Source organism: Nomascus leucogenys, chromosome 5 (assembly GCF_006542625.1).
Source record: "Nomascus leucogenys isolate Asia chromosome 5, Asia_NLE_v1, whole genome shotgun sequence".
Lineage (NCBI taxonomy): Eukaryota > Metazoa > Chordata > Mammalia > Primates > Hylobatidae > Nomascus > Nomascus leucogenys.
The window spans coordinates 16,557,981-16,583,863 of NC_044385.1; the positions used below are offsets into that span (position 1 = coordinate 16,557,981).

General features: G+C 39.2%; 1 protein-coding gene across 2 annotated transcripts in view; it reads right to left on the bottom strand.

Annotated features, from left to right (window-relative positions):
* TSNAX (translin associated factor X) overlaps nucleotides 1–22,487 on the bottom strand; it is a 39,748-nt gene extending 17,261 nt beyond the window's left edge. For both annotated transcript variants that reach the window (XR_004030071.1, XM_003267262.4), the window contains exons 1-4: nucleotides 22,208–22,487; nucleotides 21,671–21,775; nucleotides 13,365–13,479; nucleotides 8,064–8,194 (exon numbers count right to left, since the gene is read on the bottom strand). Coding sequence is in view for 1 of the 2 variants with exons in the window: in XM_003267262.4 (XP_003267310.1) it covers nucleotides 8,064–8,194; nucleotides 13,365–13,479; nucleotides 21,671–21,775; nucleotides 22,208–22,223 (367 nt within the window). In the remaining variant the exon portion in view is untranslated. The remainder of the gene's footprint in view (nucleotides 1–8,063; nucleotides 8,195–13,364; nucleotides 13,480–21,670; nucleotides 21,776–22,207) is intronic.
* Between the last annotated feature and the right edge of the window lie 3,396 nt (nucleotides 22,488–25,883).

The window sequence follows — 25,883 nt, forward strand, 5'->3', positions numbered from 1 at the left end:
GGGCGGGGACGGAGTCTTGCTCTGTCTCCCAGGCTGGAGTGCAGTGGTGCAATCTCGGCTCATTGCAACCTCCGCCTCCTGGGTTCAAGCAATTCTCCTGCCTCAGGTGCACGCCACCATGCCCAGCTAGTTTTTGTATTTTTAGTAGACACGGGGTTTCACCACTTTGGTCAGGCTGGTCTCGAACTCCTGACCTCAGGGGTGATCCGCCCACCTCAGCCTCCCAAAGTGCTGGGATTACAGGCATGAGCCATCAGAGTCATTCTTAAATCTCCAGTCTCGCATCAATTCCATACCATTTCCCCACCACATCCCCTTTTCTCAGCACATGACACGAAAATGGAAGTGACTGAGCAAGAATTTTCTCAATTCCCTACCTCTATACCCATCTGGGAAGAGGGGGCTGTCCTGTCATACAAGGCTTAAGCTCTGGATCCCATTCTCAGGTCTTGATTATTCAGGGATATTACTCCCTTAAATATTATATTGTATTTCCTTTAGTTAAGGTTCCCAGCCTTGGTTTTATTCTCACTCTACACTCTCCTTAGACAATCTTATCCACGTCTTTAAAATTAACTACAATTTATGAGCTCATGACTCCAAGGCTATAACTGCAGATGCATCCTGAGTTCTCTAGACCTACGTATCAAATTGCCTCCTAGGCAGCAACCTGTACGTCCTAAGATTTCCAATTAATTTTTCCAAAACCCATTCCACCTTCCTGTTTTCTCCTCTTAACAAATAACATTCCTATTCATCCAGTTGGCCAAACCAGAAACCTAAAGGCATCCCTAGACTATTCCCTTTATGTTTTTTAAAAATAAACTGTCTTCTAAAAACACGCCCATTCGTCTCTATTCCCACTGCTAACACCAAACTTAAGGCCCTATTCATTTCACACCAAGAAGGACCACTACAGCTGCCTCACCTCTCTGCCTTTAGCTTCCCACTGAATAAAATATGATAATAGCAAAACAGAAAGCAGAGACTTGAAGAGAGGATGTCCTAGGTTCTAAAGCTAATTCAGTCTCTTGCAAGCAGTGTGAACTGAGGTAAGTTTACTCATTTTACTGTATTCCAATTTTCTCATCTGTAAAGTGCAGGCATCTGTTTACATAGTAGGGTTTATATAGAATAATGTATCAGTGTCTGGTATAAGGGCCCTTTGTATCTGTTTACTAAATTAAACTATGAGAAGAATAAAATAAGAATTACTGCCATTAATTTTTGTTAGACAATATTTTATAATGTCTTTAAAGAAAGCAACGGTGGCGAGGCACGGTGGCTCACGCCTGTAATCCCAGCACTTTGGGAGGCCAAGGCGGGTGGATCACGGAGATTGAGACCATCCTAATAGGGTGAAACCTCGTCTCTACTAAAAATACAAAAAATTAGCCAGGTGTGGTAGCGGGCGCCTGTAGTCCCAGCTACTCAGGAAGCTGAGGCAGGAGAATGGCATGAACCCGGGAGGCGGAGCTTGCAGTGAGCCGAGACCGTGCCACTGCACTCCAGCCTGGGCGACAAAGTGAGACTCTGTCTCCAAAAAAAAAAAGGCAAGCAAGCAATGGTTTTTTGTTCTTTGGATTTCTTTTCCCTTTTATTAGCTTACAATTAAAAGGGGCTATTATTCTTCTAAAATGTTATCCTAAGTCAATATGTACTACGATTCTCAAATACTTTTTGGTTTGCTAAGAAGTAACAGCAAATTGGCTGGGCACAGTGGCTCACGCCTGTAATCCCCAGCACTTTGGGAGGCCAATGTGGGTGGATCAGTTGAGGTCAGGAGTTTGAGACCAGCCTGGTCAACATGGTGAAACCCAACTCTACTAAAAATACAAAAATTAGCTGGGCATGGTGGCATTTGCCTGTAATCCCAGCTACTCGGGAGGCTGAGGCACAAGAATCACTTGAACCTCGGAGATGGGAGGTTGCAGTGAGCCCAGATCATGCCACTGTAATCCAGCCTGGGTGACAGAAAGACTGTCTCAAAAAAAAAAAAAAAAAAAAAAAAAAACAACAACAACAAAAAAAGAAGTACTAGCAAACTATGTTAACAGAACACTATTTTTATCCTACTAAGCCATGATAAATTAAGATAAGATTAAGTCAAGGAATAAGGATCTCTCTGACTTGATGCAATATGTCCAAAACTGAGTAAGATATTGTCTCTTCTTCTCCATGTTGCCTATTTAGCCCTACCTTTATCAACTGGCAGACAGACCTCAGGTCAAAAGAATAACCTTCTGAAACAAGATTTCAGAAACAGAATGGGAATACTCAGAGATGAAAAGAGAAATTAGACTAAAAGACCATCATACATTTGGACAGTCCAAGTAGCGTATATCAGACATTTATCTATAAAGAGTATTTACAAGCCAAGTTTTCATAACCCAGAAAATGTCTATAGACAGATTTTCTCATGGTCATAGTAGTCATCACAAAAGTTCACAGTATGAAATATACACTTACTAAATTGTGATTGAAACAGGTCACCAAAAAATGCCTAATGAGTCATCTGACATTTACATGCAACCCTAAACTGTTTCTATTTTACATAATTACATTACATAAATTAAGTAATTTGGCCCAGTGCGGTGGCTCACGCCTGTTAATCCCAGCACTTTGGGAGGTCAAGGTGGTTGGATCAAAGTCAGCAGCTCAAGACCAGCCTGGCCAAGACGGTGAAACCCCATCTCTACTAAAAATACAAAAATTAGCAGGGCATGGTGGTGTGCGCCTGTAATCCCAGCTACTCGGGAGGCTGAAGCAGAGAACTGCTTGAACCCGGGAGGCGGAGGTTGCAGTGAGCCGAGATTAATCGCACCACTGCACTCTAGCCTGGGCAACAGAGCGAGACTGTCTCAAAAAAAAAAAAAAAAAAAAAAAAAATTGCATAATTTATGTAATTACATGTATAGGTAAAATTAAGGATGATGAATGTCTTTAACAAGATATAGAATCTTCAAGAAAAGAGATCTTCAAGAAAAAGCCTTTGGTGGCTGGGCGTGGTGGCTTACGCCTGTAATCCCAGCACTTTGGGAGGCCGAGGCAGGCGGATCACGAGGTCAGGAGATGGAGACCATCCTGGCTAACACAGTGAAACCCCGTCTCTACTAAAAATACAAAAAATTAGCCAGGTGTGGTGGCGGGCGCCTGTAGTCCCAGCTACTTGGGAGGCTGAGGCAGGAGAATGGCATGAACTTGAGAGGCGGAGCTTGCAGTGAGCCAAGATCACACCACTGCACTCCAGCCTGGGCGACAGAGCGAGACTCTGTCTGAAAAAAAAAAAAAAGAAAAAGAAAAAGCCTTTGGCTTTAGATAAAACAGTTTAAAGCACTAGACACTAGCTATCAGAGATGGATAATAGTCTAGCAGAAAGTCTATCAAAGTAGATAAAACAAGTCAGATTCCAATTCCAATACTATCACTCACCTCATTTACAAAATTAGGTAGTAGAACTAGAAGTCTTCTCACCAGTTATAAAATCACTTTCGAACAGACAAATGAATGCTTTCAAACAAAAGAAAAATCTATTCAGAAAAAAATGTTAAATCAATCAACAGGCATATACCTGAATTTTCTATTACACCAAAAGAACATCAAATTACCGTATCAGGCAGAGAAAAATTAACTATTCATCAAACATTTTGTTTTCCTTGGCACACACAGAGACCGTATTTCCCATTCTTCCTTAAAGCTGGTGTGGCCATGTGACTAGCCAACAAAATGTGGGCAGGAAGTGCTCCATGCCACTTCCAGGGCTGGTGCATAAAATCCTCAGGCACCATCCCACACTCCTCCCTTTTCCACAACCTGTCAGCTCTATGTTGATGCCCTGGCTCATCTTAGAAATCATGTACTGGTAACAGCAGAGCCCCAGACAGCATGAATCTGTGAATAAGTGGGCAGAGCACACTCAAACTACCACCACAAAGCCTGGTCTTCAAGAGAGAAAGATAACGATTTCTATTTTGTTATGCCACTGCAACGTCACAGTTTATTAATCTGTTTCTGCACTTAGCTTTACCTTAACTAACCAACATCTCTGGTACTTCCCTCTTAATCTCACTCATTAACAGATAAATTCAATTTTTAGCTATATTATTCCATCCACTACACTCTTCCTACTGTTTCTCCAAAAGCTTACAGAGATTCACGTCATAGTTCATTTTTCCAGTGGGCACTCACAATTTTGCCAATATGCTGAACCTACACAGAATTTCTCTGTACTGCTATAGTAGCTTTGGAACTTCCCTAAACATTAATATTGATCCTATTCCTGCTAGTATGTGTAAGAAATAGGTCCTGGAAACTTGCGTTCTTTTGGAAGAAACAAAAAACAGTAAAACATAAACTCGTGAAAGCAAATCATCAGATAAAGCATATGGCTGAACAACAACAACAAAAAGCCTTTTAAAATTAGTTTTGTTCTTCATTCTTTCAACATTTATATTTATGGAGACTTATTAGGTGTCTGGTATATATAAAGTGAAAAACAGGAATGAAATCTTTGTAGAGATTTATAGAGTCTACATTCTAGTAAGGGAAAGAGAGATAATGAAGAAATATAATATATAAAGAGATTACACATTAGAAGTTGAGAAGTGCTATGAAAAAAGGGCCACAGTGTGTGCTGGGTGTATGACGAAAACCTCAGTATTTGGGGTAAGTAAAATAAAGCCTTTCCTAGGAGTTAGCTTGTAAAGTCAAGAGGTAAATGAAATCCATGTGGGAAGAAACCAATGGGACCACATGCTAGCTTATGACCCTGAGCATCACTTGTGAGCCTCAATCTCCCCGCTTGTGAAGTGGTAAAAAATCTATGATTTAGAGGTATTGCAAAAACCTATGAGATTGTGAATATAAAGAATAGTGGCTAAAAACATATCTTAACTGGCCCAAAAGATCCACTTTACCCATCATTCACATTCTTGGATAAAAGAATTAAAATATTAATTAGGATATAAACTTAGTTTTGTGTACCGAAATGTCTCAAAAAATGACAATTCTCATCATTATCAGTGATATAAACTAAACTTAAGAAAAAAACATGTACTTTTTCTTTGAAATGGAGGACATTTCCCCTAAACTGTTAATTTTTCAACAAGAGGGAAAAAAAAATGACAGGACACAATTTTTTTTTTAAGTGACTTATTTCAAATAGCTAATTATTTGTTCATTTGTTTAACCATCCCTTGGGACAATCTGTAATCTACTCTGATAAGAAATGTGTAGAAAACAGACCTGACGTTTTGTTGTTGTTCAATTATTAGGATACTCAATGTTTGAGCTCACACAAGTATCCCTTAGGGAAATGCTCTGCGTGCCATTAGCACTATTCTTAATGAGGAAAAGCACAGAACTCCTTTAGTTCATTGCCAGAATTGTTTTATCTTCAAGTCAAAAGAACAACTATTTGGAGTAATACCAAAACAAGCATTTAACAATTACAAGCAGCAAGCTATTCATAAGCATTATATTGTTAATGCTAATCCAATTATAAATAACCTTATTTTATCAAATAAAATATCTGTCAGCAAAATTTTCGGTCCTAGACACCTCTTTACTTGACTGCTTTATTCCTTAACTTTAAGAAAAAACATCTTTATTGCTTCAATTCGAAGAACTTCATTTTAAAGACTTTTTACAGAAAAGATATAGAAAATCCTTCATTATTTTAATCCATGAGTAAGTTATCTTCAAAGGAAACTTACAAATCATAAACGAAGGCCTAAAAGAGACCACTGTGCTTATAATAATCCTCAATGATACAGTGAAGTAGGAAAACCTGAAGATCGATCATTCCCATTTTATTAATGTCCTATCTTTCCAAGAGTACAGCACTTCCTTCCTGAATTAGGAAATACTCTACTGAATATTTCCCTTTCACCTTTTTCTCTCCATTTCTCTGTTCTACAAGACAATGTATAGCTTTCTAGGTTGCTATACGGTCTTGGCCCTTATTTATCTATATGGTCTTGGCCCTTATTTAAACTCTTTATCTTTATACTTCACGGATGCACGAGGACATACAAAATAGAACTACTGGACCAAATACAGCAAATCTGAAATGTCCCATATGTCCCACAGATATTTGGGGAACTTGATGTTGTCACAATTAGTAGAGCCTAATCATGCACTAATAAGGAATTGAGAAGTTTAAACATGAAAAACGTTTTCACACGAGGCACCAACATTGTGGGGAAAATATGTGAATTTTTATTAAAATACAAGTTTTACGCAGACTGAAGTCCAAAGTGAGAACTACTGTGATCAGCTTTTATTACTTTAACTGTCATGAATTTTTGCAAGATAGGCATACTACATGATGATGTGATAGAACGATAAAGATTATGGAAGTTATTCAAACTCTTGCCTTGAGTCATTCAGGTTAATAGGATACTTAGGAAAAGCTGTAGAATTGGATTTCTGTTTAATACAGGCATTTAGACTGTACTGCTGCTTCAGTTCAAGCACTTTCCAGAAACTAAGAGACCTAATTTGGTCCCCCACCACCACCAACACTATCACCCAGTAGCCCTCAAGATTACACATGCATACCTAACTTAGGTATAGCAGGACTACTCTGTCTGAAATATTTTCCTGCTATGAATCTATCTGTAGTATGGTCACAGCTACTATTATAAAGATATTCTCATGTTTTCTGCCAAGCTTGATTTACCTTTTACTTCACCCTTCTTCCCACCAGTACTTCTGATCCTCTCTCCCACTCCAGCCAAATCTGTCACACTTTACAGGTTGTGCCACTTTACAACAAACTAAATTCATGAAGTCATCTTTATTGTGTGTGCTATTATTAAAAAATCAAATAAACCCCTGATATTAATAAATTATGATGGCAGACTGTATTTCATTTGGTAATATGTTATAATAACTCCTCACAGAAGTGTTTCACACTTCAGTTTCCAACAATGCACCCTCAGTTTTAACTAATGTATGCTGGTACTTTCTCTTACCCATATTAGAAGACATATCAACATTTCTGAAAAAACAAGTGCTGAAATTATAAACGTTTAGGCTAAAACTGGGTATTCGTATTAAGCAGATACCACATAAACTCATTTCCCAGTCTTCCTGCAAATCTTAAGGTACTGATATTGAGCATTCCTAATCTAAAAATCCTAAATCCGAAATGGCCCAAAATTCAAAACATTTTGAGTGCTGACACGATGCTCAAAGGTCATGCTCAAAAGAAATGCTCATTGGAGCATTTCAGGTTTCTGGATTAGAGATGCTAGAGCAGTAAACTGTGAATATTTCAACACTCAAAATCTGAAACACTTCTGTTCCCAAGCATTTTAGATAAGGGATACTGAACCTGTATCTGAATTATCTAGCATCTGTCCTATCAATGAACCCACATTAGAAAAAGAAGGAAGAGGAAAGAACCAAGTACTTTATATATTTATTCAATTTATTTGAAAATAATGATAACCATCAAGATCCAGTACACCCTCAAATTTTTTTTTTTTTTTGAGACGGAGTCTTGCGCTGACACCCAGGCTGGAGTGCAGTGGTGCGATCTTGGCTCACTGCAACCTTCACCTCCTGGGTTCAAGTGATTCTCCTGCCTCAGCCTCCGGAGTAGCTGGGATTACAGGCACCTGCCACCGCACCTGGCTAAGTTTTGTATTTTTTAGTTGAGTCGGGGTTTCATCATCTTGGCCAGGCTGGTCTCGAACTCCTGACCTGGTGATCCACCCGCCTTGGCCTTCCAAAGTGCTGGGATTACAGGCGTGAGCCACCACTGAGATGTGCCCTGTCTGAACACATCCTACATACTCAAGAATAAAGTTGATCCTATTAAATCTGTGTTCTCAAATACTTTATTAAAATCAATCAATGACCATCACTACACTGTTAAAAAAAAAAATAAAGCCAACTTGCTTTTGGATTACTTCTATATTACTACAAAGTTGCAGCTCTTTAAAAGCCAGTTTTATTATTTCATCAGGTGTCACTTAAAATTCATGCAACTCACATGTTAATCATGTAGCACACTATTTAAAATATATATTACCCCGAAACAAACCTAGACTTACCTGTAGTAATGGCTCGATGGAACTGATGCATATCTTCCCCCGATAGCTCTTGGGCTACCTGGAGTATCTTTTGTCTGACACCATCCAATTTAATTTCTGATTCAGTCAATATATCTTCCATATCAGAAGCACTATGATCAAGATATTGGGAACTTTTAGAACATCAGATGCTTTAATAGTGAAAAACTAAAATAACCTAATTATCAACATAGGGCTAAATATTGTATGCATTCATATACTTCTAACTCAAAACTATTCATAGTATGGAGAACATGAAAATGCTATTAACACACTGTTAAGTGAAAAACGTATACAAAAATTATATGTTTACTATAACTAAGAAAAATTTTGTTCATAAAAATATGATAGATGGATAGAGGTCTGCTTTCAGTAAGGGCAGAGTAACATGGACTGGATTTATCCTCCCACCTTAAACAACTAAAAAGAAAAAATAAATACAGAAAACAATGGTTACAGACACTGGACTACAGGCAGCATGGAGCAGTGATCCCTGGGGAAAGGGAGGAGAACAACATATACCCTCTGACTGCCCCATCTTATTGCCTGGAAAGCTTCCAAGTGACAGTACAGACACAGGAAACTTAGGTGGAGCCTGGGAGTCAGCCTGAGTAGAAAAGGAGTTGGGAGCTTTGGGGGATCAAGTCAGCTAAAATTTGCAGAGCAGAGTAACAATGAGGAGAAAGCTGTATAAACAGAAAGCTTCAGAGATTTATAGAAGCAACCTCCTCAAGTCTTCAGTTGAGTACTGATCAGTGCAGGCCTGCGAGGAAACTACCTAAGGCTGGAAAAAGAATTGCCCAAAGTGAGCAGGCAGAACAATCCCCTTAGTTCACAGAGCCAGAAAGAATTGATTCATCATCAGCAGACTGACACTACAAAAATATTAAAGAAGTTCTTTAGGCAAAAAGAATGATACCAGATAAAAATCTGAATCTATACACAAAGGAATGAACATTTACAAAAATTGGTAAATGTGGATAAATAAATATTTTTCTTATTTTTAAATCATACTGTTTAAAGTAAAAATCATAACATATTGTGGAAACAACAAAAGTAGAAATAACATGAATCACAACAGTAGCACAAAAGGCCAAGCTAGTAGAGGGGAAATGGAAAAGGAAGTATAAGATTTTTATACCATATGCGAAGTGATAAGTAAATAGTCCTTACTTTGCATGGTACTGTGTTAACTGAAACTTGGGCACATCAACACTGTGACCTTCAATGCCAAAGTAACTGTTACCAAAAAATCATGCAAAGTGAAAAGATTCTTATATGCACAAATTTTAGTAAACACAGTATTGTACAAAGTGAGAATAGTTGACAATAAGATATATATTATGAACCATAAAACAATCACTACAAAAACAAAACAAAAAAGGCATAGCTAATAAGCCTACAAATAAGATAAAATGGGATCATAAAAAATTATCCAAAATAAGGCAGGAAGGAGAGAATAGATGGTAGATTTAATTATAACCATATCAATAACTACATTAAATGTAAACAGTCTAAACACCTGCACTAACAAGCAGATTTTCAGAATGGATTTTTTAAAAGCAAGAGAGACAAGAAATCCATGTTAAATATAAACACAAATAGATTAAAAATAAAAGGATGAAAAGATATACGGTCTGATAAGAATCAAAAGGAGTAGCTATATTAATATCAAACTTTGGGCAAAGCCTATATCCAGGGATACCATCATAATGATAAAGGGTCAATTCATTAAATGCATAACAATCCTAAATATTAATGTACCAAATAAAAGAGCTTCAAGATACTTGAAGAAAAAACTGATAGGACTTCAAGGAGAAAGTCAAATCTACAATTATCGTCAAGAGAGGTCACCCTCTTTCTCTCTCTCAATAACTGACAGAGCGAGTATACAGAAAATCATAAGGAAATAAGTGACGAGGACAACACTATCAACCAATCTGACTTAATTACACCTAACAATAGCAGAATACACACTCTTCAAGTGCACACACAACATTCACCAGATAGACCATATCCTGGGCCAAAATTAAGGCTCCATAAATTTAAAAGGATTCAAATTATAGAAAGTATGTTCTCTGACCACATGAAATTAAATTAGAAATCAGTATCAGAAAGTTGTCTGGAAAACTCCCAAAATATTTGGACACAAAATAACATACTTAAATTACTCTTGGGTCAAAGGTGAAATCAAAATGAAAATAGCACCAGTAAATTTCAAAACTTAGAGGAAATGGCAAATTCCTTGAAAGACACAAACTACTGAACCTCACTGAAGAAGAGTTATCTATGTCTATTAAAATAATTTTGTAGTTAAAATACATGAGGTCTTCTCACTAACAGTTTTTCAGGTGTACTGTGACTGGCTCATTTCTTTCATAAAGTTTTTTTTTTTTTTTTTTTTTTTTGAGACAGAGTCCTATTCTGTCACCCAGGCTGGAGTGCAGTGGCATAATTCTGAGTTCAAGCAACCTCTGCCTCCTGAGTTCAAGCAATTCTCCTGCCTCGGCCTCTCGAGTAGCTGGGATGCCACCAAGCGCGGCTAATTTTTATATTTTCAGTAGAGATGGGGTTTTGCCATGTTGGCCAGGCTGGTCTCAAACTCCTGACCTCAAGTGATCTGCCTGCCTTGGCCTCCCAAAGTGCTGGGATTACAGGCGTGAGCCTCCGCATCCAGCCTCTTTCATGAAGTATTTTTACTTTCCTGAAGTTTCCAATATTTCTAAAGTTTCTATTTTTTCTGAAGTTTCTTATTTTTCTTAAGTCTATTATTTTCTCAGTTTACTAGTCAAAACTGTATGAACAGTATGATCACAACTATGATAAAAAATAGTGCATAAAATAGGAAATCTGCTAGTTGATAGAGGCTATCTTTGGGTACTACAGACTGATTTGTCTCATTAAGTAGCTTTACTTTTCTGTCATTTGTAATTTTTCTAAAGACTACCATTTTCTAAGTTTACTATAATGAGCATTTATTTTTTGGTGGAAAAATATTTAAAAGATGACTTCACACAGTAACGCAGATTTTTCTAAAATATTAAGGTCTCCTGTCATATTCCTATTACAGGTTGAGCATTCCTAATCTGAAAATCCAAAATCCAAAATGCTCCAAAATCCAAAACTTTCTTAGCAACAAGAAGACACTCAAAGGAAATGCTCACAAGAGCACTTCAGATTTCAGATTTCCAGATTAGGGATGCTCAACCCATACATTATCTGCAAGTACTTCAAAATCCGCAATCCAAAACACTTATAGTCCCAAGCATTTGGGATACTCAATCCGTATGTTTTTCTTTATATTATTGCTTTTGTTATTTATTTATATTACTGCTGAATATTGATAGCAATTGTTTTAGAATTGCAAAAGGTACTAAAAAAAGTGTCCATAATTAATCAGAACGGTATTGCTTCTTTTGATAATACAAGCCTTATTATGTACAAGCTATCTAAGAATGATATGAGAAAACAAGCAAAAACTAATTTTACACGGTCAGGTAAGAAAAAGAAAATGTTAACAGTGCCATATTTCAATAAATCTACGTATGGCAAATTAGATTCCATTTAATGAAATAAAAATTAAAATGTGAGAATTATCTTAAAAGTTTCATGTTACTGAATGGAATCCTTCAGTATCTTTTTTTTTTTTTTTTTTTTTTTTGAGACAGGGTCTCATTCTGTCGCCCAGGCTGGGGTACAGTGGCCCGACCATGGCTCACTGCAGCCTTGACCACCTGGGCTCAATCAATCCTCTTGCCTCAGTCTCCTGAGCAGCTGGGACTACAGGTACGTACCACCATCTCCAGCTAGTTTTTTGTATTTTTTGTAGAGATGGGGTTTTGCCATGTTGCCCATACAGGTGTGAGCCACCATGCCCGGGCAATAATATCTTCAATAATGAAAAGCTAATAAATCATATGTGGTCTTCCCCACATTTTTTCTATGATATATAGTATAAAGCCAATCACAGCTACCCTTCTGGAGACATCTGGAATTTGTAACAACAATCCGTCTTCAGAAGCTGGACTAAAACACATAAGCTGGGGAGTTGTAGGGTAGATACTATTCTACCTCTAGTGAAACAGAAAGGCAAAGGAATCAGGTCAAATGAATTATGAGGCAAACAAAGAAGCAAAGATGGAAAATAGAGATCCTCAGCTGCTCATAAAATAGTGTTGAATCTTGAGAAGTTCTAATTTTTCTGAAGTCTACTATTTTCTCAGTTTACTAGTCAAAACTGTATGAACAATATGATCACAACTGTAATAAAAATAATGCATAAAATAAGAAATCTGCTAGTTGATAGTGGCTTTTTTTATAATTAATTTCCCCATTCTGCTTAGACTAGTTTAAGTTAGTTTCTTTTACTTGCAATCACGAAGTCTATCAAATATACAAAGCCTGAGTAGAAAAATAAAATAGTAAATTTCTAGAGAAAAAAAATTTAAACAAAAGTCACAAAACCAAAACAAGAACTTTCAAAAAAGAATTAAGTAGTCAACAGTATCATATGCTACAAAAATGTAAAATAAGAAAACAGAGACTTAATAATATGAAGGTTACAAGGGCATTTCAATAATTGTGAGGCAGAAAGCCAGATTGCAACAAGTTCAAATATGAATGAGAAAATAGGTTATGCAGATTTTAACAGTTATCTAATATTAAAAGTTTCATGCAAATCATCCAAATAAAGTTTAATGTAACAGGCTCTAACAATCAAAATATTTAATATATTTTCACAGACAATAGCTGTATCTTAATGAACAATCTTAACATAACACAAAATCCCTAGCTGCTCTGAAAGTAAGAATTTTTCTTTAAGTCCACCCAACCCCTACAGACTTTTTTTTTTTTTTTTTTTTTTTTGAGACAGGGTCTGGCTCAGTCGCCCAGGATGGAGTGTGGTGGTGGGATCTCGGCACACTGCAGCCTCTGCCCCCAGGCTCAAGCAAGCCTCCCACCTCAGCCTCCCGAGTAGCTGGGACGATAGGTGTGCACCACCAATCTCCCCTAATTTTTGTATTTTTAGTAGAGATAGGGTTTCACCATGTTGCCCAGACTGGTCTCAACCTTCTGAGCTCAAGTGATCTGCCCACCTTGGCCTCCCAAAGTGCTGAGATTACAGGCGTGAGCCAGCACACCCAGCTGAGACCTATTTTTATTAAAATATTAACTCTTAAGTTGTACCTGCTGCTGCTGTTTTCTAATCCTCACACTCAAAAGTCACAGAATATTCTAATAGCTAGTATCAAACTGTAATAAATTCTAAAGATGCTTACTCACCTTGTAATCCTATGGAGGAGAAAAATTGTCCTTTTACTTTCAACAGTTATATCCCGACTAAGTTTCACAAGTCTCTCGTATTTGTCATGCCTTGCATCAAGTTCCTGCTGAAATGCTAAAAACACATTATTATGATCATAAGCATGTATATTCTATACTCAAAGCCTACCAAACAATATTTTTAAGATGTATGTCACATAGGCTGGGTGCGGTGGCTCATGCCTGTAATCCATCCCAGCACTTTGGAAGGCCATGGTAGGTGGATCACAAGGTCAAGAGATCAAGACCATCCTGGCCTAGATGATGAAACCCCGTATCTACAAAAAAACAAAACAATTAGCTGGGAATGGTGGCACGCGCCTGTAGTCCCAGCTACTCGGGAGGCTGAGGCAGGAGAATCACTTGAACCCTGGATGCAGAGGTTGCAGTGAGTCGAGATCAAGTCACTGCACTCCAGCCTGGCGACAGAGTGAGACTCTGTCTCAAAAAAAGAAAAAAAAAAGATGTCACAATGTAAATGCAGACAATGACTGTAGTCACCTGACTTCATTCAGAAGTAGAACATGACGGTAATGACACTAATTCTCAAAACACAAAAAGGTGATTATAAACAATCTCTAGCACTTACTGACCCTAGTGTTAATTGTCAAATATCCTAGGTATACATCACTAACAGCGCTAAAGTACCTCAAGAGGTCCACTTAATGTTCCCAGATTTTAAACCTTTAAAACTAAGTATCTACTAATAATTTCTGTAAATGCCAACAACGCACAGCAGATCACAAATTCCTGAATCCTTGAAGATTTTCTAAAAATCTGTCAATTGTAGTAAGGTAGCACACGTATATTAAAATGAACATGAAACAAATTTCTTAAAAGTGAATGCCACAGTATGTGTATTATATCTTCATTTTTTAAAAAGCTACCATATTATTATCACATTTAAATATTAAGTAAAAATCTAGTTAGCCCATTTAGTTTAGAAAGCACATAATCTCAAATTTACTGTTTTACCATGTAGTAATATTGCATACATAAGCATAATCTACTTGAGAAATATTATTTTCAGACAGATTAGTAAAGAGGAAAAAAAGGAAAAATGACTGAAAATAGACAATCACTACGTGAGTTAGTTTTGTTACAACTAGGGAACTAGATCATAAAGTAGTTCTGCAATCAATAGAAAGCTGTGGCAGAGTTCATCTGAAAATGGTAAGAAACATCAAAATTTAATTAGGCTGGAAAAAAGTCAGCTGAAAATTGAGTTAGGATGTAGAAATCTAGGAAGAGAACTGAAAGTAGGAGAAAATGAAGAAGAGTTCCTGAGATCGATGAAAGGCTGAATGCAGGCTGTGGTGTCCAATTCTTATATACTATCTTCGAAGACTCAACACTTCCACATAGAAATTAATCTTCAACCTGTCAAATTGTTATGGACACAAATTTCCCATAACATAATATTACATTAAGAAAAGAGTTCCTCTCCACTTTCATACATCCTTTTCCTTACATAACAAAGCATTTTCAGAATTCTAACATGTCTTGCCTTCAGGAAAATTTTCACACATTTGTCTCCTTAAATGTCAGCACTTTGATTCCTTATAGTTACTGTTTCCTCCTTACCTGCATTCTATCAGCACTTAATGCTCAATGGAATACTTTTATTTATATCTCTTACATATAATTGCCAATCTGCTTACCTTTTATGCTAACTTAAGTTTCATCTATTCTGCTTAATTTGTTTTAGTCTCGAATATTGAGACTCAAAGAATTTTACCTTGGTAAACTTTTTACAGAAAGCCTAACTTGAGACTGCCAAACAAAAACACTGTTTTAAGTTTTTTAAAAGAACCAAAAGCTTTCATTATACCACTATCAGATGTTTCAGCCTCAAAATTTTTTCCTTACTAAAATTCTTAACAATTAACAAAATAATTACTTTTTATTATTGTTTAAAAGACTACATCTAAAGTTTTGTGAATATACTTAGAGCAAAAGGTATTAAATAAATTTAACTGAAGGAAAACTGTTTACCTTTTCTAGAACACAAAGCTATACTTACAGAACGTTGTATATACCTAACATTTAATAAAACAGTACAACTGGGAGTCTACATAAAGATTACATTCCCTATGGGAAAAATAACCCACAGAATCTAGAATCTTTTCACAGTAAATTCATGCCTCTAACACATTAAACTGCCTCATGTCCTGCCCTTAGCTCATGAGCCAGGCAGACTATGTCTTCTTGCTAGTCCTGTTTCTCTAAGCTTGCACTTTTCTCGATGCCTCTATTTTTGCTACTGCCTCTCATCATCTCACATTCCACTTTCATCATTCAGATATCATTCTGCTCAAGGACTGCTTAAGAATCACGTGCCTCCCTCCTCCCTTACTCTCCATTCCTTACCATGCTTCACTGATTTACATTTATCCTTCGCTAGCTAAAATTATATTATTATTTGTAAATGTACTTGTTTCACCACTGTATCAGAGCATAGATCCATGTCTAGCAGCAGGTGTTCACAAAACATTTCCTGATTGAACTGCTTGTTGAAGTCATAAGCGGTATAACATACTGGATAAGAGCATCTGTTGTAGTTTGAGATAAACGTACTAAGGGTATGCAATCTCCTGGGAACTAAGAAATTGTTGAAAAGGAACTGCAAATCCATGTGCCCAATAAGCACTGCCCCTAACATGGCATAACGTCTTATTATTTTGCTGCTTAGCTATTACTTTTTCAAATGTATGTTAATGCAGCTAGAATAAAATAAAAATTACTCATAATAGTAATATAAGTTAACTTTATAAAGCACTGTTGAATCTGTCTTATCAGCTTCATTACTGTCATCCAAATCTAAGTTACCTTATGACTTTATTATCTCTAAGTTACCTTACAAATACCTTACTGTACCGGAACTACAAAATAGTCTCTTGTCTGGTCTGCGTCTGCCCACCTTGCCTTTCTATAGCTGCCAGAGTGACATTTCTAAAATATTCTTTAGTCTTTAAGACTCTCTAATGACTCTGCATTACATTTAACAAACTCTAAACTCCTTATGAAGCCTTACATTACTTGGTCCCTTGCAATACCCCCAAAAAGAACAAATCAACAAATCATCATTTATGTAGTATTCCAGCCAGGGATGCATAACCTGAATCTAACCATGAGAAAATATTAATCAAATCTAAGTTGAGGAATATTCTATTAAATAAGACCTATATTCTTCAATCAACATCATTGTCAAGAAAGACAAAGACTGAGAAACTGTTCCAGATCACAGAAAACTAAAAAGAGACATTACAATGTAATATGTGATCCTGTTCTAGATTACTGGACTAGAGAGAAAAAAAGCTGGAAGGAACCCTTTTGAGACAATTGTCAAAATATGCACTGTAGATTAAAGTATTGTGTCAGTGTTAAATCTCCTGAAATTAGTTAACAATACTATAGTTATACAACAGAATAGTCTTCTTCCTAGGAAATATATTCTGAAGTATTAACAAGTAAAGGGGTATGATGAATGCAACTTGTTCTTAAATGGTTCAGAATACATGGTTAGATATATAAATTTACATATATAGACAGAATAATAAAGCAAAAGTGGCAAAATGTTAAAAATTGGTCAATCTAAGTCAAGGCTATACAGAAATTCTCTGTACTATTTTTCCAACTGCATAAGTCTTCCAATTTTTTTTTTTTTTTTTTTTTTTTTGAGATGGAGTCTTGCTCTGTCGCCCAGGCTGGAGTGCAGTGGCGCAATCTCGGCTCACTGCAAGCTCCGCCTCCCAGGTTCACGCCATTCTCCTGCCTCAGCCTCTCCGCGTAGCTGGGACTACAGGCGCCCGCCACCACGCCCGGCTAATTTTTTGTATTTTTAATAGAGACGGGGTTTCACTGTGGTCTCCATCTCCTGACCTCGGGATCCGCCCGCCTCGGCCTCCCAAAGTGCTGGGATTACAAGCGTGAGCCACTGCACCTGGCCTTCCAATTTTTTAAATAAATTTGAGATTACTTCAAAATAAATTTAAAAAGAAACAGTATTTCTTTATTCAGATGATTCAACAACAGTAGAATATTGATCTGATAACTCCTTTTAATGCAATTAACTCAAACTTTGATAGCAAAGTCGTTGCTCAGACATTAAAGATCCTGGGTTTGAGTTGAACAAACTATACTATCTCATGAAATTTTCTCTGGAAGCTAGTGCTTCTCATTAAAGACTTTCTGGGCAGGGCACAATGGCTCATGCCTAGAATCCCAGCACTCTGGGAGGCTGAGGTGGGTGGATCACTTGAGGTCAAGAGTTCAAAACCAGCCTAGCCAATATATAGTGAAACCCCTTGTCTACTAAAAATACAAAAATTAGCCGGGCCTGGTGGCACAGGCCTGTAGTCCCAGCTACCTGGGAGGCTGAGGCAGGAGAATCACTTGAACCTGGGAGGCGGAGGTTGCAGTGAGCTGAGACTGCACCACTGCACGCCAGCCTGGGTGACAGAGTGAGAGTCCATCTCAAAAAAAAAAAAAAAAAAGACTTCCCATGTAATCCCTTTTAAAATCTCCTCTGACAGACCCGTAAGCTTTTATGTTAAACTTTTTCAAAACACTTGCTAAATCTTATGAAAGGAAAAAAAAGGGAAATGATTTTAATTTTCTTGGAATATAAATGGCTAGAAAGCAAAAACAGTCTGTACCTAAAAGTACTGTCTCTATATGTAAGAAAGCAACTATTATTCAGTTTATAAAAATGAAGAGAATAAAATCATCTTGTTTATTTCTAAATTACATGGAAATCAAAAAGGCTCCACTAACTAAAATATTGTCTTCTTTAAATATAGGTATGCCTTAACTGGGTTTTATCACTCAGTCTTACAATGGGAATACTGTACAAGTTGTAAAAAATGAACTTAGTAAACAAGAGATTATCACAAAATGACACGTAACAAAAATTACTTTTATGTAACAAAAAGTTACATAAAGTTTTAAAAATTACTTTAACCACATATATTAATAATGTAAACATCTCCAAAAAAAGAAACTTGGACCTTTTTTTTCAAGTTTATTAAAATTTTTTTCCCTGTTGTCTTCCTGCTTTTCCACCTTTACTGGGGTATAACTGACAATTAAAAATTATAAGGCCAGGCATGGTTGATTATGCCCGTAATCCCAGCACTTTGGGAGGCTAAGGGGGACAGATCACCTGAGCCCAGGAGTTCGAGACCAGCAGGGGCAACACAGTGAGACCCTGCCTCTACAAAAAAATCTAAAAACTAGCCACGTGTGGTGGCACATGCCTGTAGTCCCAGCTACTTGGAGGTTGAGGTGGGAGGATCACTTGAGCCCAAGAGGCTACGCTTGCAGTGAACGAAGATCACGCCACTGCACTTCAGCCTGGGCCAGGGTGAGGCGCTGTCTCCCCAAAAAAAAAAAAAAAAAAAAAAAAAAACCTGTGTGTGTGTGTGTGTGTGTGGTGTGTGTGTGTATGGTATATAAGGTGACACTTTGATATATGCTGTGAAATGATTACCACTATCAAGCTAATTAACGTATCCATCACCTCAGTTAGCTTTTTTTTTTTTCCTTTTTGAGTCAGGGTCTCTGTTGCCCAGGCTGGAGTGCAGTGGCCCAATCACAGCTCACTGTAGCCTCAAACTTCTGAGTTCAAGCAGTCCTCCTGCCCCAGCCCCTCCGGAGTAGCTAGGACTATAAGCATACTACAGGCGCATGCCGTCATGCTCAGCTAATTGTGGTAAAAACATTTAAGATCTACTTACTTAGCAAATTTCAAGTATAAACTTTCTGAATTTATCAAGCTCTATACATTGAAATACCCTTAAACCACTTAACTCTCTTAATAACGCCTTTATTTCCAAAGTCTTTTCATTCCACAGCCCCACAAGCTGCCTGGCCTATAGGAAACACCCAATCATGTATACTGCACGAAATGAAAAAACGAGAACTTAAACTATTAACTAAATTAGTAGCTGACAAGGACCTAAATACATCTAGTCTTTTATTACTGAGATAATAATTAGGCCAGGGTTAAGATAATCAATATGTATTCATTATTTATTATGGCCATATTAATGACCACTGTAAGTCAGATACTATGAACACAAAGTTAGATAAGGTACAGTTCCTATCCTCAAGGAGCTCAGTCCTGTATGAGGGACAGAGATGTAAACAAATAAAATGTAATCATGCTATAACAAATATATGTAAAAAACTTAGGAAAGCAGAAAGCACATTTCTTGTTCACTACTAATACATGCGAGAACATAGCAGATACTCAATAAATATTTCACGTTGGTCACCAAGTCAACTTGAGAGAAAAATCAGAACGCATTCACAGGAAAGAAGCTACTTGAGCTAGGTCTTAAAGAAAATTGTAGTTCAGGCCAGGCGCAGAGGCTCACGCCTGTAATCCCAGCACTTTGAGAGGCCGAGAGGGGCGGACTGCTTGAGCTCGGAGTTCAAGACCAGCCTCCAGCAACATGGCGAAACCTTGTCTCTACAAAAAAACTTAAAAAAATTAGGCATGGTGACACACGCCTGTACTCCCAGCTACTCAGGAGGCTGAGGTAGGAAAATGGCTTGAGCCCAGGAGGCAGAGGTTTTGCAGTGAGCCAAGATCGTGCCTAATTATTATCTCAGCCTGTGTGACAGAGACTCTGTCTCAAAAAACAAAAACAAAAACACCCAAAAAACTGTAGTTCAGCAGACAGGTAATGAGGACACCACCTTAGAAGCAACTTCACCTTTTCTTTTTTTTTGAGATGGAGTCTCATTCTGTCGCCGGGGCTGGAGTGCAACGGCGCGATCTCAGCTCACTGCAACCTCCGCGTTCCGGGTTCAAGCGATTCTCCTGCCTCAGCCTCCGGAGTAGCTGGGATTACAGGCACCTGCCACTACGCCCAGCTAATTTTTCGTACTTTTTTTTTTTTTTTTTGAGACGGAGCCTTGCTCTGTTGCCCAGGCTGGAGTGCAGTGGCACGATCTCGGCTCACTGCAAGCTCCGCCTCCTGGGTTCACGCCATTCTCCTGCCTTAGCCTCCCAAGGAGCAGGGACTACAGAGGCCCGGCCAATTTTTTCTATTTTTGGTAGAGACGGGGTTTCACCGTGTACTTTATTAGAGTCAGGGTTTCACCATGTTGGCCAGGCTGGTCTCAAACTCATGACCTCGTCATCCACCCGCCTCGGCCTACCAAAGTGCTGGGATTACGGGCGTGAGCCACCACACCCAGCCGCAACTCCACCTTCTGTATCAGTACGCTCTTTATTCAATTACGGCCAGCTGTCTTAAACTTCTGACAATTACAGTAGATACTGTGGTGGTTTTAAAATATATCCACAAATACCTGAGACTCCTCCCTCCAAAGGGTGGGACATAATTTCCCTCCCCTTCAATGTGAGACAGTTTTTAAAACTGCCTCCCTTCTAACAAACACAATATGACAAAAATGACGGTGTCTGATGTCTGAGATTAGGACATAAAGAGATTGTGGTTTCCTCCTTGCTCTCTTGCACTCTCTCTCTCTCTCTGGAGGCCAGATGCCACACCAAAGGACATCCAAGCAGCACAAGAAGTTCATGTGGACAGGAACAGAGAGCTGGTTGCAGGCAAAAGGCCTAAACTATCAACAGCTGTGGATCCTTCAGCCCCAGTCAAGGTTTCAGGTGATTGCAAATAGGAATCAACCAGCTAAGCCCTTCCCAGATTCCTTAATCACAGAAATGTAAGATACAGGATAGTCGATAGACAGGGACAAAAGGAAGAGGATTTTATTTTGTGTTTGTTTTGAAATGAAGAATAACTTGTCCAAGTTAATATGCTGAGAAAAGGGGACTGTGAAAATATGTGTATATAGATATACGAGATTCACTAATAGATACAAGCTCCCATTCTGTGCAGTGTTACAGTTAAAGATACCGTCCCTGTCTTCAAGTCTAGTAGAGGAAACAAATACACACTAAATGAAAATATATTTTAGCATATAACAGATGAGTAAATATTATCAAGTACACAATTCCTGAGTATGTGACATGTCTAATAATTAGCTAATGTTTACTGTTTCTTGTGTTTAAGTCATGTTTACCTGATTACTAATACTAATATTTCTCTTAATGGGACATAAAAGTGAAGGCCTTTGTAATCCAGACTTTTAGGGTAGATCTAGCGACATCACAAAACCTCCAGCTAAAGTTTCACATCTAAATTCTTAGGGACTGTTTTCTGGCGCATAACCATGGCTAAATAATTTTGTTCTCTCCCCTTCATCAACTTACATTGCAGAGAACTTACATTTAAAGGCCAACATCACGGGTGAAGATGAATTAACATCCTTCCCTTCTCTTCTTTGGTTATGTGGGAAATTGTCATGCTTCCTTTTCCTGAACCCTCCTGATCCTTATATAGAGAAGAAAAAAAGTTAGAGAGGGATCTTCCATCACGAAGAGTTTGCAAAACAGAATATAGGCAAACCTCCTCCTTGCTTTAAAACCAGATACCCACAGGGCCCTCGCCTTAGAGGCTTTCTCCGCAGACTGACAGAGACGCTGCCCAGGCCTTTCCAAGCAAATCATCCAAGTTTCCACCAACTGGTGCTATGATCTGTCATTACAGCAATTACTGAACTAGGATAAAATCACACCTCAAAGATTTAAGAAAAAGGGAGGTGTAAACACGGCCGATGTGGCCGGGGAGAGAACCAGAGCTGCCGCCCCCGAGTCTGCAAGGGACCAAGGCATCCTTCAAGGGTGAAAAGGGGAAAATTGCATAGAAAGACTGGAGAACCACCCCCTCTGGATAAATAACGCCCCGTGTTGTTAAGGACGCCACCTTCTTTGTTGCTCATGTCGTCACAGCCTACGGTGAGACAAGCGGAGACCGAAGGACCTGGAGCAAGAGGAGTGTGCGAGGTACAGGCCGAGGGAACCTGGGAAAACAGCCCGCAGAAAAACGCTTTGCAGCCGGGCCGACTACAACGCAGTGGCCGGAAGTCTACGCGCACGTACTTCCGGCCTGCGTCCGGAGGGGAGGGGAGGCCGCCGCAGCTGGCTCCGCCCACCGCGTGGTCCAGGGACCACCACCCCCGCCGTCGCGCGAGCGTACTATTGCGGCCGCCCTCTGCTGTGCCTGAAGACAGAAGCGACTCTACACGCCTCACAGCATGCACTGTTACTAAAAAGACGATGCCTCCTCCTGGAGCTGAGATCTGTGTGATCGTGGGAAAGCAACGAAAAGCGTACGTAATTTTTTTCTGAAGGCACCTTCGGGACACCTTACCCTTCCCTCAGCGGGGGCCCAGCTTCGCGCGCGGTGCGTTGTGGGGGTTGTAGTTCGTCCGCGGGAGCGGGACCTCCGGTGCCCCGGGCCAGGGGTGTGAGAAAGAAGCGAGCCCTCGAGTTCCTCGGGGCATGTGGGAAGGTTTTTTTCAGGATCCAGGCAGAACCTTACAGAGCTGGGAGTTTTTTAACTTTCCATTCCTGGCAGTGACGCCAGGAGCTTTAAGTGATGGAAATATGCGAGTCAATCAGTGGATGGTGTTAGTACTGTTTTCTCTTATGAAGATCAAGCCTGCCCTTCGGGTCTGCTTCCACCTTTTCCCCCTGCCCGTCTCCCACCGACTCCCTCCTTTCCACTGGCTCTCAGGAGCCGGACAGCCTGTGTTCAATTTGCCTCCAAGGAGTGGTTGTGTGACCTTGATGAAGCAAGCAACTTCTCTGCCTCAGTTTCCTTATCTGTAACATAGGGATAGAATAGTACCCGCCTTGTAGGGTTATTTGAGGATGAAAGGAGTTAAGTCTCGTGAAGACGCTCTTTCACATATAACTGCTCAATTAAATATCATACTCCTCTCCCACCAGGGCTCTCCCAAAGAAAATGACAGAAAAGTGAGTAATAGCAGGTGTGTTCCACTAAACTGTGGGCCTTTCATTATGAGCAGGTGCTGCCGTATCTAGACTTTGTGCCCCTCCTAGCCCCAGTGCTTCTCAGAGCTGTGATCCGGCCCCATGTAAGCTTCGGTCAATGTTTGTTGAAGAATCACGTTCCTGGCGTCAGGATGGGTAACTAGGTGGCAATTCAGCACCGTCTAGAGAGAATCTAAGGCCAAGGCTTGGTAAGTGGGGTGCCCTAGGCCTAGTACAGAAAACACAAGTACATTTTAAGCTTTCTCTAAATAACCTCTATATTGTAGTCATGTGTTGTACACACAGTCTTTTCTCCTTGTTAATTTAGGAACAAAGGAACAGTAAATGTAATAACTTGGCTAGAATATGGCAGTAACTACAAGGCATGTTCTGCTCTGGCACGAAGGTAACCACCACTCATACCTCTGCAGCCCTGTGAATACGTGAATTGACTAAGCAGGTTCCTTAAGGATAAAGTAGGCTCCTGGGGACCTTGCTTGTTGGGCTACTTGCTTTGTGGATGTTAAACAGATAATTCTCATGAGTTTGAGTGACGTCTGATCTACCAGTATTCCCCCTACTCTGATTAGAAATGACTTGACCATGCCAAAAAGAATAAAAGACAGCTCTGATACAAATCTAGCCACTTTAATGTGACTCCCTCTAGATCCAAGGAAGCCAGTACTTACGAACATTTTCAGAGTCGATACTTACTGTGCTGTACCATAGTTGAGGAAAAGGGTATTTTTCCTAACTCTCCTGCAGTAGCACATCCCAAGATCTCAACTTTCCAAAACCTGGATCAACTGTATTTCTTTTCTTTCTCCAGCCACTACTCCCCTAGCCTGTTCAACTACAGCTATGTTACCTGAACTGCTTTCCACTCTTTCCCATAAATGTAATGATTAGAACACTAAGTTTCATAACCTATAATGACTTCTGAAAGTATTTAAGGGAGGTGAATCCCAGTAGCACTTTCCCAGCACTTATTTGCATATGCATTTACCCCAGGCTTCCCCAGGTGTCCCAACTTGTAGCTACTCCTTTGTCAGGAAATAGATTTCAACGTCTGTAACAACCTGCATCCCTACCCTGTCTCCTTGTTTTATTGCTTCAGATGCAAACACATAGTTTTGGTACTTGGCAAAACAGTTTTTTGTTTGTTTTTTAAAGGAAGACAACCACCTCAAGTCAGGGAGAGGAAGGTAAAGATTTTTAGTAAGATTTTACCTCTGATGTTTGTTTTTACTTGTTATTGTTGCTTTTTTTTTTTTTTTTTTTTTGACACGGTTTCACTCTGTCACCCAGGCTGCAGTCCACCGCTCACTCACTACAGCCTTGACCTCCTCGGGCTCAAGTGATCCTCCCACCTCAGCCTCCCAGGTTGTTGGGACTACAAGCACATGCTACTATGCACGGCTAATTTTTTTTCTCTCTCTCTATTTTGTGGAGACAGGGTTTCGCCATGTTGCCCAGGCTGGTCTCAAACACCTGGGCTCAAGTGATCCACCTGCCTAGGCCTCCCAAAGTGCTGGGATTACAGTGAGCCACTGTGCCTGGCCCCCTGTTGCATTCTAATTGCCTATATTTGGCTCTCAATGAAGCACTAAACCTTTCAATTGCATGGTGGCTATTCAGTTCATAAATCCTCTCATTGGTCACCATTAGATTAAGAGAAAAATCGCATATCAAAACTGGTTTGGGAGGCCAAGGCGTGCAGATCATTTGAGTTCGAGACCAGCCTGGCCAACATGGTGAAACAGTCTCTACTAAAAAATACAAAAATTATCTGGGCGTGGTGGCACGCACCTGTAATCCCCAGAGGCTAAGGCCGAAGAAACTCTTGAACCCAGGGTGGGAGTTTGCAATAAGCCAAGATAGTGCCACTGACCTCCAGCCTGGGCCACAGAACAAGACTTCACCTCAAAAAAAAAAAAAAAAACACAAACAAAACTGGTTTTGGATAGTGAAAGAAAATCATATAATCCAGTAAAGAGAAGATAATTAAGAGATTATCTATTTCAGCATTTCCCTTATTTAGTTATTACATAAATAACTAAATCCTGGGATAGAAGAGATCGAGGGGAATTGTAAGAATCTGGAGTTTCTGTTTTTTGTTTTTTTTTTTTGAGACGGAGTCTCGCTCTGTCGCCCAGGCTGGAGTGCAGTGCAGTGGTGCAATCTCGGCTCACTGCAAGCTCCACCTCCCAGGTTCACGCCATTCTCCTGCCTCAGCCTCCCGCATAGCTGGGACTACAGGGCCCGCCACCACACCCGGCTAATTTTTTGTATTTTTAGTAGAGACGGGGTTTCATCGTGGTCTCGATCTCCTGACCTCGTGATCCACCCGCCTCGGCCTCCCAAAGTGCTGAGATTACAAGCGTGAGCCACCGCGCCCGGCCTGGAGTTTCTGTTTTTTAAAAGATAACCATAATATTTAAAAGATATCTGTGGGATCCAGAGTGGTATTGTGAAGTGTACACATTATTGTGAATAAATTCAAAGATTTATTTTTCAAGCAATGCTAGGATGTAGTAGGAGAAAATGATGTTCCAGTTTTATAACACAAGAAAGAGAAGCTCATATGAAGAAGTAAAGAGTAA